Raw genomic sequence first — 14,994 nt, 5'->3', positions numbered from 1 at the left:
ACAATGGTTCTCGAAGTGTGATGTGAAGAAAACGTCTCATGTCTAGAGCTGCTCCGTCATCTCCCACTACCTCTTCCATGCTGCCCACTGCTTCTTACATTTCCCATCCCTCCTTGCATGTGGAAATCTAGCCCCAGTGTGAAAGTGTGGCCCTTCTATCATGTGCAGGAGGGTTTTATCTGAAGGCAGGGGCAATGTGGTTGTCTTCTGTACACATGAGAAAGTGAGCTACAGCATTCTGCATGTGCTGGAGTCTGGAGTATTATGATCTGGGGAAACCATGGACTGAATGTCAATCTTTCTTTCTTTTTAATTGAAGGGCAAGATGTGCATGGAGCCCTGGAGAATGCTATGGTGGATACAAGTATGTTGGAAGAATTCCTTGGCAGTGACTTGGAATTTGGAGCCTTGTAAGTATTAGCAATGAGAACTGAACTTGTTAGCACATTTCTTGGGTTCTGTAATCGCAACATTGCTACTGTCTGAACACAACAATCACACCTCAAGTCCCATTCAAATCTGTGTTCTACAGAAAGTAACTTGATCAAACAGAAGTCCTGATCCTTTCTTGAAGCTCTATGTCTTGAAAAAAGAGAGGGAGATGGCAATTGAAACATGATTTTCTTTTAAGGTACAGTAGAGTTAAAGGCATGGATGATACTGAAGGATAGGCTCATTGATAACTTTCACATTAGTTATTGTGGTAAATTTAAACGTGTCAAACATATTACTTTTTTGTGGATAAGAACTGCTGCTTCCATCCTAATGTCCCTTTCATAACTAAGAAACAACTCACTGATCTCTTTAAAAAATAATTTATAAATTACGATACACTATTCAACAGAGCATAATTGAGGACAACTTACTATGGACCACAAATCCATCAGACCTTAAAACACCTTAAAAGATAATTCATCCTAACTGCCAGATGACTGTCATTAAATACAAAAGATTGTTATTCAAAGCCTGAAACCTACCAACACCTGGTCAAAGAATGTTTGGGTGGGGAGGGTAAAACCTCATGCCATTTCTCATTCTGGACGTACACATACACTGCACAGATTTACAATGGGCTAAGTAGGCTATTACTGACCCATTTTCATTCATGAATTATGAATAAACTTTCTCAGTTTGCAGGCAGAGGAAAAAATAAGAATATAAGGAATGCTTTACTTGGATACTTGCGGTCTTAGTTTTTAGTATCACTAAGCATATAGAAAGAACTAGATTACAGATGATTAAACCTCCTTTAAAATGAGACTTCACTTCTCATGACCATATGGTATTGCCAGTTAACAGGTTAAGTAGGAAAAGCCTATTACTCCATATCTACTACCACCGTTATGAATCTACAGTAGATATAATATTATATACTTGTAGATAACTGCTGTATAATCATGTAACTTTTTTTATATATACATAAATAAAAATGTGTGTGGGGGGGAGGCAAAATATCAAATGTATCATATTTTGGGGGCTTAACTGATTTTTAACTATAGTGAAGTGTAGTAACATTTTATTAATTATTAGGTTAACAGTTCAATAACTATTCTTGTCAAAATTCTGTAACTAAAATTACAATTCTCTGCATTGAAGTATGAAAAACAAAACCAAAAATAAAGTTTTACGGAGAAATCCATATAAATCCACATAAAGAGCCTGGGCATATTTAAAATACAGATAAAAGAAAATTATACACAATTCCATTAAAGAGAAAAGTATATTAATACAACTTTTTCTCTGTTTTTTTTGAAAGAAGATATTCATATTATTAAGAAGGAGCAAGGATGCAACGCTGATACAAAAGACATCAGGCATGGTGCAGTGAATATAAAAACTGGCCCAAATAAGTTTTTGCACTTACATTTTGAAATGATCTTTAGGAACAATGCATACTATGTTGCAGGCACAAACAGAGTAGAATCTCAGTGAGTTGCTATTATATGTTTTTTAAAAATTGTGAGTGCCATGGAATACATCATCTACACTTCTCTCCTTTTGCACAGTGAAGCTGACACAATATGTGGTTTTCCCCACCTTTTTCCATAGTAAAGGCAAAAAGTGAGGGGCAAATGAAAAGTAAAACATTGAATTTTTGTTTCCCAAGTGGATACTTAATGGATGTACCAAGTTTGTGATTCAAGTTTATTTCAAACATATAATTTTTTTTTAACACAAAACCATGGTATTTTTCCAACTTGAATCTACAGTAATTTCCTTCCCCTTTCAATGACTGTTTACTTTCCTTCTTCTAGTAGTGTATAAAATATGTTGTTGGACTTTCATTTGAAATATTTTAATCTAAAACAGAAATTAGGTGGGTACCTGAGACAATGTCTGAAACCAGGAAACGTACATACAGTATATAGAAGGGAAGTTGCAGGCTTTTATAGATTTACAGTTCAAATTTTACGAGGCAAATCAGTTTCCTAACTCTAGTTTGTTAAAAGTTAGAAAACAATGTTTAAAATATTAAACACAGTTTTTAAAAGCTCTAGAAATATCTCCTTACTCTGAAGAAAACTTTAAATGTTATTCATACACTCACTTCTTAAAGGGCATTCACCAAGTCACATCTGGTCCAAAATGTAGGTTTTATAAATGTGACATTTTATAAAACCAAGAGCAATAGAACCTTGAAATGCACCACAACATGTAAGTGAAATGGATTGCAAACAAAAGTGAAACTGACTTGTCTTTCACAGTGTGCAAACTAAGATATACAAAATTAAACAGTGTAAATAGTAGAATGTAAACTAGATCACTGAAACTCTATTTTAATCACAAAAGTGTTTGCAATAGAGGTAAGGGCATTTTTGTATTAATGTTTTTAACTTAACAGCATCCCTTTAAATAATTGCTTTCTATTTAACCTTGTTGCAGGGCACTGGGTGTTGTACAAGCAGATAGTGCTCCTCCCCCACCCCCCAAAAAATTCCTTTTGCAATTAGCTTTCTTTTATTAACCTGTCTATTTATAAATCCTACCCATCAATTTCTCAGGCAGCATTTCAAAGTAGAGATTGAGTCTGAAATTTACAAAGGAGCCTATAGGAGTTATGCACCCAACTCTGACTGAATTTCCATTTCCTTTTGCGTTTAAAATAATTCCTACCTTTAACTGAGGGTCTCTTCCAGTTCTGGGAAAATTACAGTGTTATTGCATAGGCAATTCCCTGCCTTGGGCTCCTTTGAAAGTCCCAGCTGGAGTGTATGTGTGAGAGCTGCCTCTTGGCCAACATCAGGAATTGAATGGGGGCGGAGGAGGGGCTCTGCAGCTTGAAATGGAGAGTCAACCTCTTAAGCTGAGAGCTGTAACAGACCCCATGTTGACTGGGCACATTGGGGACATACACTGGCCAGTGGGTTACACATGCAGCTCTTATCTTTACAGACCATTTTAATGTAGTGTGATGTCAGAGACTGGCTTGCATGGTTATGAGCCTAACAAAAACATCATTTGTAATGTATTTTAATTTGTTCAGATTTCTAAAATGCAACCATAGGCACCAAGACTGTTCTGGGCAGCTATCCCATCGGTCGAACAAAGTGGGAGTGGGGTTTTATACATGGTATGAATAGCTGGTCTTAAATGATAAGGTTACGCTGGCTTTTATGCTTTTGCCTCAGCAGGGCTGTGTGCATTTAAAAAAAAAATCTACCAATCCTCTGTATTCCTGAGCATTTTGGGAGTTAGCTATGAACAATACAAATATTGACCCCCTGTTAAGGTCTTCCAAACTGAGCTGAAAAATTACACGGGGATGAAAATGAGTCCAAATAGACTGCCTGGGGGCGCTGAGCAAAGCATGCATCTTGCCTGGAAACCCTGCCCTGAACTCACTCTTTCCCAGTGAGTTTGCAGGGGCCTGGCTCTAGTTTCTATTTGAATCAGACAAATGCAAATTCAACCTCCTTCCATTGTGTCCCGTGCCCTCTCCTCTCTACTATTCCTACTTTGCATCTCTTAATTTCCACAGCGCTGAAGTTCTGGAGGCCAAAGCATAAGCCAGAACAAATTGTCTAAAGCTGATAGCTTCTGCTGATGAAGATACTGGGCGTCTCCCATCCACAGCCTAGAGAGAAAGGGAATTTTAAATTTTTATAGGCAGGCCAAGCCTTTAAGGCTACCAGGTCCATATGTTATGAATTACTCATGTGGTTTGAGGTAGTTAAAGATTGGCTTATGATTATTATGCATTTCTTTTCTTAGTGAAATAAAAGTATCCTTTTCATCTCTAGGCAAAGCCTGTTACCAGAATCACCGCCAGATTCAGGATCAGAACCATATTCTCCAGCACAATTGAAGGGTGGGTTGTGCGAGTTCTAATCTTACTGTACTTATTAGCATTCTTTCTATTCTCTTTATGATTAAAATGTTTCATTTGTTACTCCTTGCAGCTTTACATTATGATGCTTCAGGGCCAACTGGACTGCGGCCGTCACTTTCCTTCCCTTCTGCTGGGGCACCCGATACATTTCTTTGTAGATACCCTGACAGTTTCTCTGACGTGAGCACCAATGGACATTCTTGCGGTGTTCCTCAAGACTGCTGTCTCAAGACAGATAATGCCACGTCTCCATGGAATACTTCTATATCCTCCAGCTGTCTGGGTTTAAATTATTCCTACCTTCAGCCAAGGGCCGATCATAGTGCTGGGTAAGGTATAATTCTATTATGTAGGAAGGAAGGCAGATACAGAAGAGGGAAGGTGGCAGCTGTTCTTAAGAGCTATATGGTTTCAGTCTGGAAAGAACTACGTGTAGAAAAATACTGGTGGGTGCAAGTTTCTCCACATGGTGGCTCTGTTTAGACATTTTATGGGATCCTTATCAGCTATTGTTCTTTAAGCACCATGTTTTAAAGATTAAAAGTCAGATTAAAACCAAAAGCAATTCAATTCAATAAAAAGTTACAAGGTTAGAGAGAGATTGTAAGCTAATGAGTAGCTGGGATGGCAGAAATATCTCTGGTATTTTACAACACCCATTTGAGGGATTTTATTTTCATGAGTTAACATTCTGACGTGAGGCATGAGAAAAACCAGCTCCTCTTACTCGTGTGATAAAACCGAATACTCGTTATATACTTGATATAGTCTTCAGCCACCAAAATGTGTTGGGTGCTTAATAATAAAACAAATAAAGATTAAGGCAAAAGCTTTCCCTCAGTGACTAATCAAAATACCTTGGCAGGCAAAGGGAAAGGGTAACCATCCCCCAGGTTGTGGACTGGAACCTATTTTGGCTTATAGCCCTTGCCCCTACACCTGTCTGGGTGGCAAATAAAAGGTCTCAAGGATCCGTATAGCGGCAGATCCTCCAGCCCTGTCTCTTCTCCCATGTGGAACTAGACTCCATGCTGCACAAGAGGTGCATCATATCCCCCTTCTCCTCATATAGCAGAAACACTGTAAATGGTCTTTTTCCTTCTCCACAGAGGAGGGAACAGAGTTTGCCCCTGTCTGACTAAACCCATTCAGGAATAAGGCTGGGATTTTAGTACAACTGGCCCAAAACAAATGCAATCTCTGTGGTGTGCTGTGTGTGTAAAACTTGCTTTAAAAAGGGTGAATTCCTTGGTCACATGGAATAAAAAGGACACTGGTATTTAAGACTGAAAAGCATAAGTCACTTAATTCAGTAAAAATAAAACAGAATCGGAACTCGAGTGAAAATTCTGTTAGAAATCAGGTACATTGGTGTTACCTTATACATTTAGTTATTCTGTGGAGTACTAATGTACAATGTACTTTTTTTTAAGTATTTCCCTGGCATCAGCTAAAAAGAGAAGGCACTCACAATTGTCAGAAGATGCCACTGATTCTCCACCATGGACTAACAACTCTCAGCAGGGTAAGTGTTTCATATTGTTGACCACTAGGACATTTTGAAAGTCACGCTAATGCTGGCTCAGAAAAGATAACAGTATTAAACCTGACAGGACAGGCTCCTTCAAACAATTTTCTTCACTGTTTGCTCAAAAGTGAGGAACTATCTGTTTTTGCAGGTTACAGATGAAACTTTAAATGTTCACACTCACTGAGTGCACTCTTCAGCCAAAGGGTTCTGTCCTTCTTACCTGCGTGAGCCTGCGGAACGTAAGGGATTCTGTACTCTGTTGACCTAGTCAACAAAAGTTCACTAGGGCATGGAAACCATCTTGGGTCAGCTTAACAGGTGATTAATGTGGGGGGCAGAAGGAAGGAAGAGAATGCATTTCAGCGTCACTCGCCATCTGATTTGACAGCTCCCTTTCTTCTATAAAATGTACCTATATAAGGGTCTGATAAAAAGCTTTTTATTGTTTTCCCCCCAACATTCATGTAATTCAGGGTTTTATCATGATGAAAATGCTGAGTCTATAATCGTCCATATGTACCAAAAGACTCATTGGGCTTCTACAGGATTGGATCAACTTTGGCATATGAGATTGTATGTAACCGAATAGTTAGTTCACAATGAACAATTTATCTGATGAATTTAAGCCTTTTAGTGAGAAGCTTGTATTTAGCTGTGACACTTTGTACATTCCCCAGACCTGAAGAAGAGCTCTGTGTAGCTTGAAAGCTTGTCTCTCTCACCAGCAGAAGTTAGTCCAATAAAAGATATTACCTCACCCACCTTGTCTCTCTAATATCCTGGGACTGACACAGCTACAACAAAACTGCATAGTCAGAAGTCTGTCACTCTTTCAGACTTATAAGTTGTTTGAAATTATTAGATCAATTTTTGTGGTGGTTTCTTTTATCAACTAGTATATGGATTGACCACAAACCTTTCTTTAAGTATCTGTTGTTTGAGCTGTGTGGTAAATTGTGATTGGTCAGATGAGTCCCATAATATTGCTACTATTCCTGATGGAATGGATAAACGAGCAGTTGTAGATGCTTGCTTATGTGAATTTAAAATGTTAGGTTTTAATAATGGCGATACAGCTTTGAAATTTGCTCTGTGCAAACATTAATGTCAGTAAAACCCAGTGGCTCAATTTTAGTGGACTGTGAACACACAAGGGGCTCAAACATGGCAGAAGAAAATTAGTTTAAAAATCAAAATGAGTAACCAGAGAACACTGTTTGTAGTATTCACCCAGCTGTCTGTCAGAAACACAGTTATTGCAGCTAGGGGCTCTGGGCTGCAATTATTTCAACAGTGCTGTGCTTTTTCTGTCACACCATGCCGCCTCAGGCCACATAAGGATTCTTAGATTGCTTGCTCACTGTAGTGTACGCTATATTCTGGACTCCACTCCATTTATTTGTCTCCCACATGAAGTGCTCCTCAGCCGTCATGACATGTGGAGTATCTCAAGCATCAGCATTGACGCTGGCTGCTTCAAGCTGATGTAATCGGCAGTCTGGGATGTTTCTCATGATAAAGCATTAAACAGTGATTGGCCAGCCAGTTTGAATGGCTCAATGTTGCTTCTTTCTTTTCTTTCTTTTTCTTTTTTTTTTTTGCTATGGAATTAAATACTTGTTAGTTTGGACTGGTGGATTTTTTTATTTTAAGCTTATCGCAAGGGGGGTATTTGATAATTCTGGCATTTCTTCTTTCTTTGCTAGATCTTGTCACAAAATGATTATTTCAAAAATTAAAATGCTTAGCTGACAAATGATTTTTTTGCCATGTAAAAGTTGTCTTTTTCGGGGTGGGGGAGAGTAGAAGAATTAAAAGCAGTGCTACCTGAGTGATATCTCAGAGCATGAAAGGTAAAAAAACAAATACTCTGTGACAATAAAATAAGGCAGGAAAATATTTTTGGAATAGCTACGAAGGAAAACAATGTTTTTTTTATTTGCTGGTCTTCTGCAGTGTTACAGGCTAGCCCTGGCATGTAGCAAATGAACTGTGGCATTTGTCTCTTCACAGTGACAGTAAAGGACTGTGGCACTGAAGTGCAAGACTATGACAGCGATGGACAGAATGTAGCGGCTGTGGACAAATGTTATCAGGCTCTAACATGGCAGCCATATCAAACTTCTCACTGGAGCAGCTTATTTAACTATAGTTACGAAACACTGTAAGCACAGATGTTTACACTTGGATTTATTTTTGTTTGTTTGCACTGAGCTGCTGAAATAAATGGTACATGTAGTTTTCAGAATGAAATGAGGTGGGGAGGGAAAGTGACAGTCAGAAGTGAGGATGAATCTGATCACCAGATTTTAAGGAATCACTGAAGGTTCATGCCAAGCATTCTGATATATTGTTTTCAGCACAGCAGAAGGACTCTAAATCAGGTGGCTTCAGGCATGAGAACACTTCCAAGCTAACTTAAATCTATTTGATTTTTTTTCTCCTTTTGGCAAGACAGTTTGGAGCAAATAACTATTGCACATACTGCACATCACCTTCTCATGGCCTAAGGTCCTCTTAAGGTAGTTACCTTTGTTACTTTGTTATTGCTGCATGGGCTCTTGTAACCTATGCAACGAGGTTTTAATATTGTGCACCTGTTTTGCCTGTACAGACACAGAATTTTGCAGCAGCAACAAAAGGGGAAAAAAACCTCCCCAATATCAACATACCACCTTCAGAAAGGTCACTGCAAGTTCAGCCCTCCCTCCATCCCCCAATTTTCTATGTTCTCCTATTCAGAGAACATTTTTTTAGCAGAGATCCTTCCATGTCAGCTTGTTTATCTCCCAGGGTTGCAGCAATTAGTCACTGTGCACAGTAGAGAAGCCTTTTAAGTGCTAGGGTTAACTTGTATTTTCCTCCCGCTCCACCCTCCAAAAATAAAAAAAACACTTGCCAAAAAGAACACTTTCCAAAAAAGGTTAATTTGGGTGCATCATGTTCAGCCCTGAACACTAGTGTCTTCCATTTATGCACAGACAGCACTATGTAGCTGCAATATGAGGTGTGGGGTTTTTTTTTAAAACACAACCCCATGCTGAAGGGATTCAGAGTAGCAGCTGTGTTAGGCTGTATTCGCAAAAAAAAAAAAAAAGGAGTATTTGTGTACTTAGTCTCTAAGGTGCCACAAGTACTCCTTTTCTTTTTACTCTGAAGAGACTGTCTTACGGGTGAGCCAATAGTTCAATGTCTCTGCCTTTCAAACCTTGGTGCCTTTGCTGGGAAAGCCTACGAGCCTCCCAGTCGGCTTGGAGAGGTGATTGTGGCCTGGATACCTCTCCACAAGGAAGTGGCCTGCCACAGCCAATATATTGCACATCCACTTTTAGTCAATGGCTACATTTGAGCTGTGAATTAGAGGTGATAGGCTCTGAATCCAGTCTTATCAGCTATTTAGTTCCCCAGATGTTGAACACTTAAAACAGATGTACTTTTTTGGCGCATTAAATCAAGGAACAGATACTATGATGATTACCATAAAAGTACCTAACTAGATAAATTATGACCATTATTTGGTCACTTAGGGGATTAGCATCTTTTTTTTTTTTTTTTGAGTATAGGTCCATGTTAGTAGTCTTTCTCCCAAGATGCATTGTAGTTATGATCTGTGTACAGAATTTCTCTGCTTCCTGATATTATATCCTGTTTGTGTCAAAAGAACGTTCGTATTATCACTGCTAAGTCTAGATAGATTGTCATTGAGCCTAAAAAACCTTACTGTTTCCTCTTTTTTTAGAATTTTGTTTCTAAGAAAAAATTACCATTTTCTTTTTAATCTTTTGGTATTTTCACCGTCACAGTTTACAGCAGATGGGATTCCATTCTGAAACATGTCTCGAGCCAATTTGTTCTTGTTATAAAAGCTAAGATGAGATGGAGCTAAAATTCTAGATCTGAAAATTCCCTTGTTCTGGGAAAATTTAAATCTGAGCTGTGTGGCTCTGGCCTGTTTCTATTAAAAAAAAAAATTCTCAAATTTCAGCTAACTCTTAAGTCATGGGTTAAGATTTTCAAAGGTAACTGCTGATTTTTGTGGGCCTCAGTTTTGGGATATCCCATCTGAAACCCCTGAAAGTGGCCTGAGTTTTCAGAGGGTGGATACTCCATACTTTCAGAAAAGATGGCCCCTTTATGGTGTCTCAATTTGGACACCCAAAATTACTAGTTATTTCTGAAAATTCTGGCTATTGAGTGTTAGTTTTTCAGCCTTCAGCAGTCAGAATGTAAATGCTAATTAAAATTAAGTCAGGTGGTGATCCTGCAAACACTCAAGAATGGGCTTTATGTTATACACATTAGTAGTCCCATTAAGTGCAATGGAGCTATTCATGTGTGAAAATGTAAGCACATGCACACATTTTCCCAGGATTCTGGCCAGTATATATTTGAGACATCAGTAATCCTAACTGCAGGAATGCAGTTCATGTAATCTTAAACTCACAGAATCTGTGAAATGAATAAACTTCCTGGAGACTTCAAATCAAGAAAACGAGAATAAATCTGTTTATTTTTAATTCCTAGCTACAAGTGCAAAAATTAGGAGGAGGAAAAAGTAATTCAGTGTTTATTTAGGGCAGCCAGTCTCAAACTATGGGTTGGGACCCCAAAGTGGGTCCCAATCCTGTTTTAATGGGGTCACCAGGGCTCGTGTTTGACTTGCTGGGGCCCGGGGCCAAAGTCGAAGTGTGAATCCCACCACCCAGGGCTGAAGCCCAAGGGCTTCATGCCTGGGCGGCAGGATCAGGCTTCAGTCCTGGGTGGCAGGGCTTAGGTTACAGGCTACCTGCCTGGGGCTTGAAGCCCTTGGGCTTCGGCTTTGGCCCCCCCACCCAGGGTGGTGGGAGTAGAGCTTTGGCTTTGCCCCCATCTCGCCTGAGTGGGCAGGGCTTGGGTGGGCTCAAGCTTCAGTCCCCCTCATGGGGTCGTGTAGTAATTTTTGTTGTCAGAAAGGGGCTGTGATGCCATGAAGTTTGAGAACCCCTGATATAGGGGAAACAGAATTACATGTTTATATAAAAAAAACCCTAATCTGTTTATTTTCAAGTGCAAAAATGTTTACAACTCCCTTTAAACATTTAAATCCATCAGTTAACAAACTCGCCTCCACTTGCACTCTATCTATTTAATTTGCTGCTGCTGCTGCTCAACGATTTATTTACAGCTACATTTTAAAGAGATGTGTAAGGCATTGTTAGTCAGTGCACTAGAAATGGCCTCATGTCACGGCTGACTGCTTTCATAACACACATACAGGGCATGATCTTCACTGTTTTATGTGCGTGATTATACTTTTTCACATGAGCAACTTTACTGACATCAGTTGGACCACTTGTGCATAAACCTTCGTATGTCCTGGGCCTGAAGGTTCTGATCTTGCAGCCCCTCTGACCATGGAACTGATATCGACTTCATTGGCAGCTCCATGTGTGGAGGGCTTGAAGGAGTGGGGCTCTCAGTCTGTGATTTAACTCTGTGGATCAGATTACACCTCCCCTTAGATGAGTGGGAAGAAAGGTATGAGAGAACATTTCTCTTCCCCTCCCATACACCTTGGGCCTCTGCATGGAGTCCACACAGAGTCCCTCCCAGTGCTATGAAAGAAATACTGTTGGATTTGCTAGCAACCCAGGCAGAGGTGTGCTGATGTGGAGTGTATTCCAGGAAAGCTGCACTGGAGGAGCACTGTCAACATTACAGAGGCATAGACAGGTGAAGCATGCTGTCTCCTCATGCTAGCATTCCAGCCGTCTGCCTCCTCCCCAACCGCACCACGGCTCAGACTCATAAGAAATATCACTGAGCCCTAGTTAGGCAAAGGAACAGGCTCAGCACCTTCAAATCCCAATAAAACTCCTTGCAAAATCAGGCCTAGATACTCCATGTGTTTCTTAACTGCTTTATGAAGATGTGCCTGGGTACAGTAGGTAAGAATCCAACCATGACAGTACTCTTCAGAATAACCTTCAACCCAAATCATTCCTCTTGGGGAAGGAAAAGCTGTACTTCTATTTCTTGACCTGTGTGTCTGCATTGAAGCAAATGTTCAGAAATTGCTTTAAATCGTCATCTTATAAATTGGCATTGCCCTTACCTAGAAGAAATTTCAAAATTTATATAGAGGCTTAAGGAGTTTCTTCAGCGATGATGCTTTTAAAACCTGCTATACTCATTATTACTTATGTTAAAAAATAAGGGAGTTCAGAAGCAATATGGTAGTTTATGAAGCCTTTTTATCTTTGCTCTATATGCCAGAAAATCTATGATTAAAGTTTGTTCAGAAGATGATAGTCTTTATAAATCTTTTGTAAAATATTTATATTAAATCCTTCCAACCTATAATGACCAAATAAATGGATTAGTCTTGAAAAGTTGTCATTAATGGTTGTGCTAATGAGGGGTTCCATAGTGGAACTTGATCATTATCATCAAATCCCTCATTAATGAGGAAAGTCATTCTTCGTATCTGGAAGATTTGCCGTGTAGTCCTGTTACTTCAAGATTATCAGTCACTTATGTCAGCAGACTGCAACCATTGTCTGGGTGGCTAATTTGCTGGATCTTTCTGAAGATCTTTTGACCCCTTTGCCTGATGTGCTCTGAATCAGGGAATATAAAGACAGAGAACTTTTCTCTCTAGCTGATAAATTATCCCTTCCAATAAGTAGAATAGGGTTCCATTACTTTGTGGATGAGGAACAGTACTATAAAACAGTGCTTTGTGGAGATCTCTCCAGATGTGTCAACTGTTGTATGTTTGGCCTGAGTAAAACCCTACTCCACTTCAAAAGCTACTGTGAAAGTGTTTGGCTGCATGAATTCCGGAACAAAGCAAGATGTCTACTTGGCTGATTGGCACGTCAATAAACACAACGCATTTTCAGCTCAGCTACTTACAGTGGTGCATTTTGAGCTCTGGGAATAAACTGATATGGTTTGGAGGTATGCTTTTCTATATGATTTGTAAGCGAGAATTGTGTAAATTTCCCCCACTCTTAACCTTCCTATATGTAAGGTGCCAGAGTAGAATTACAAGTCAATTTAAAAAGAATTCCTAGTCCTACCCTTATGAAGATAAAAGAACAACACATGCATAGGTGCCGACTTCTTCTGGCTCTGGTGGGTGCTTGGCCTGCCTCTGCTCCCACCCCGCCCCGCCTCCAACCCCTTCCCCAAAGTCCCTACCCCAACTCTACCCCCTCCCTGCCCCTATTCAATTCGTTCCCCAAATCCCCGCCCCAGCCCCACCTCTTTGCCGCTTCCTTCCCTGAGCACACCATGTTCCCGCTCCTCCCCCCTCCCTCCCAGAGCTTGCTACAGCTGTTTGGCGGTGGAAAGCATGGGAGGGAGGGAGGGAGGATTGGAGACGCTGTGCGCTGGGAGGAGTCGGTGGAGGAGGAGGTGAGGCGGCGGGGTGGGGCAGGGAGCTTGACTGCTAGTGGGTGCAGAGCACCCACTAATTTTTCCCCGTGGGTGCTCGAGTCCCGGAGCACCCACAGAGTCAGCATGTACACATGTAGATCTGTTGCTTGAGATTATACATAATCCCACTTTCATTTAATCCGTGTTACACTGTTGCAAAAAAATCAACATCATTCTGGGATGTATTAGCAGGAGTGTTTTAAGCAAGACACGAGAAGTAATTCTGCCACTCTACTCCGTGCTGATTAGGCCTCAGCTGGAGTATTGTGTCCAGTTCTGGGCACCACATTTCAGGAAAGATGTGGACAAACTGGAGAAAGTCCAGAGAAGAGCAACAAAAATGATTAAAGGTCTAGAAAACATGACCTATGAGGGAACACTGAAAAAACTGGGTTTGTTTAGTTTGGAAAAGAGAAGACTGAGAGGGGACATAACAGTTTTCAAGTACATAAAAGGTTGTTACAAGGAGGAGGGAGAAAAATTGTTGTTCTTAACCTCTGAGAATAGGACAAGAAGCAATGAGCTTAAATTTCAGCAAGGGAGGTTTAGGTGTCAGACATTAGGAAAAACTTTTGTCAGAGTGGTTAAGCACTGGAATAAATTGCCTAAGGAGTTTGTGGAATCTCCATCATTCAAGATTTTTAAGAGCAGGTTAGACAAACACCTGTCAGGAATGGTCTATATAATACTTCGTCCTGCTATGAGTGCAGGGGACTGGACTAGATGACCTCTCAAGGTCCCTTCCAGTCCTAGGATTTCATTATTTAACTCCACCCAAAGGAACATGAGCAGGGTTTGTCACTGAAATGTATGTTTGCTTACTGCAGCTGTTCTTTATTCCTGTTTTCGTAGCCCTGATGTAGGATACCACATTGTCACAGACAAAGGATTTAATTTTTCAACAGCAGATGATGCTTTTGTATGCCAGAAGAAGAACCATTTCCAGATCACAGTCCACATCAGTGTTGTTGGGAATCCAAAATATGTCAAAACCCAGCAGGGGTTGAAACCTATCGAAAAGTTTTACTTGAAAACTTTTGGAATTAAGGTAATTCTCCCTGTGCTTTTAATTTGTCTTCATTATAAGTATGTGATTATCAGTAGAGCAGGAGGAATAGTGCAAAAAGCATTTGCAGTAATTTATTTGAATAAAAAACGGAATTCATTTCATTACTGTTGACCCTTTTTGTTAGTTTTTTGGTGTCTGGTAGAATGGGCAACATTTTGTTCATCAGGATGTGTTCAGATAGTGAGATTGTGCACACCTGTGCAGATGTGTGCTGAAGGGTGCAATGTTTGTACAGCTATCATAACACTGATTTCCCTCCTGTTAGTTTGTCATCCAATCAGGGAATGTAGATGGTACCATATGACTTAGGTGGTCAATCACATACCATGAATAAGGACTAATTAAAAAAAGTAGTTCACAAAAATGGTAAAAATCGAATTCTATTCCCAGACAATCCACAAACAGAAAAAGGGCTAAACTGGTCATTATGAACAATTCTGCCAGCTCGATTTATCAGGCTTACTGTATACATAAACAGTCAGGGGTGGGAAGATGGTACATGATTTGGGTGGGGAATGATAGTTTAGAGTGGAATTTCTGCACAACAAAAGTGGAGGTCATCTTTGGATGATGGCAGAGGCCTGAATCTATGAAATTTAACCAAGCTCTCTGCAGCCAGTCAAGTGGAATCCAAAATTTCAT

At 40.0% G+C, this 14,994-nt stretch overlaps 1 protein-coding gene across 1 annotated transcript in view; it reads left to right on the top strand.

The window, feature by feature from the left end:
- Positions 1-333: 333 nt before the first annotated feature.
- MYRFL (myelin regulatory factor like) overlaps positions 334-14,994 on the top strand; it is a 58,228-nt gene continuing 43,567 nt past the window's right edge. Inside the window, exons 1-6 of the mRNA XM_084613822.1 lie at positions 334-410; positions 4,242-4,309; positions 4,401-4,659; positions 5,764-5,855; positions 7,875-8,025; positions 14,136-14,331. Of these exons, the coding sequence (XP_084469948.1) occupies positions 352-410; positions 4,242-4,309; positions 4,401-4,659; positions 5,764-5,855; positions 7,875-8,025; positions 14,136-14,331 (825 nt within the window). The 5' untranslated portion in view covers positions 334-351. The remainder of the gene's footprint in view (positions 411-4,241; positions 4,310-4,400; positions 4,660-5,763; positions 5,856-7,874; positions 8,026-14,135; positions 14,332-14,994) is intronic.

Source organism: Lepidochelys olivacea (assembly GCF_965140295.1).
Source record: "Lepidochelys olivacea isolate rLepOli2 genome assembly, chromosome: 1".
NCBI lineage: Eukaryota > Metazoa > Chordata > Testudines > Cheloniidae > Lepidochelys > Lepidochelys olivacea.
Note: the sequence above shows the minus strand (reverse complement) of the source record. Positions and strands in the feature narration are given on the sequence as shown.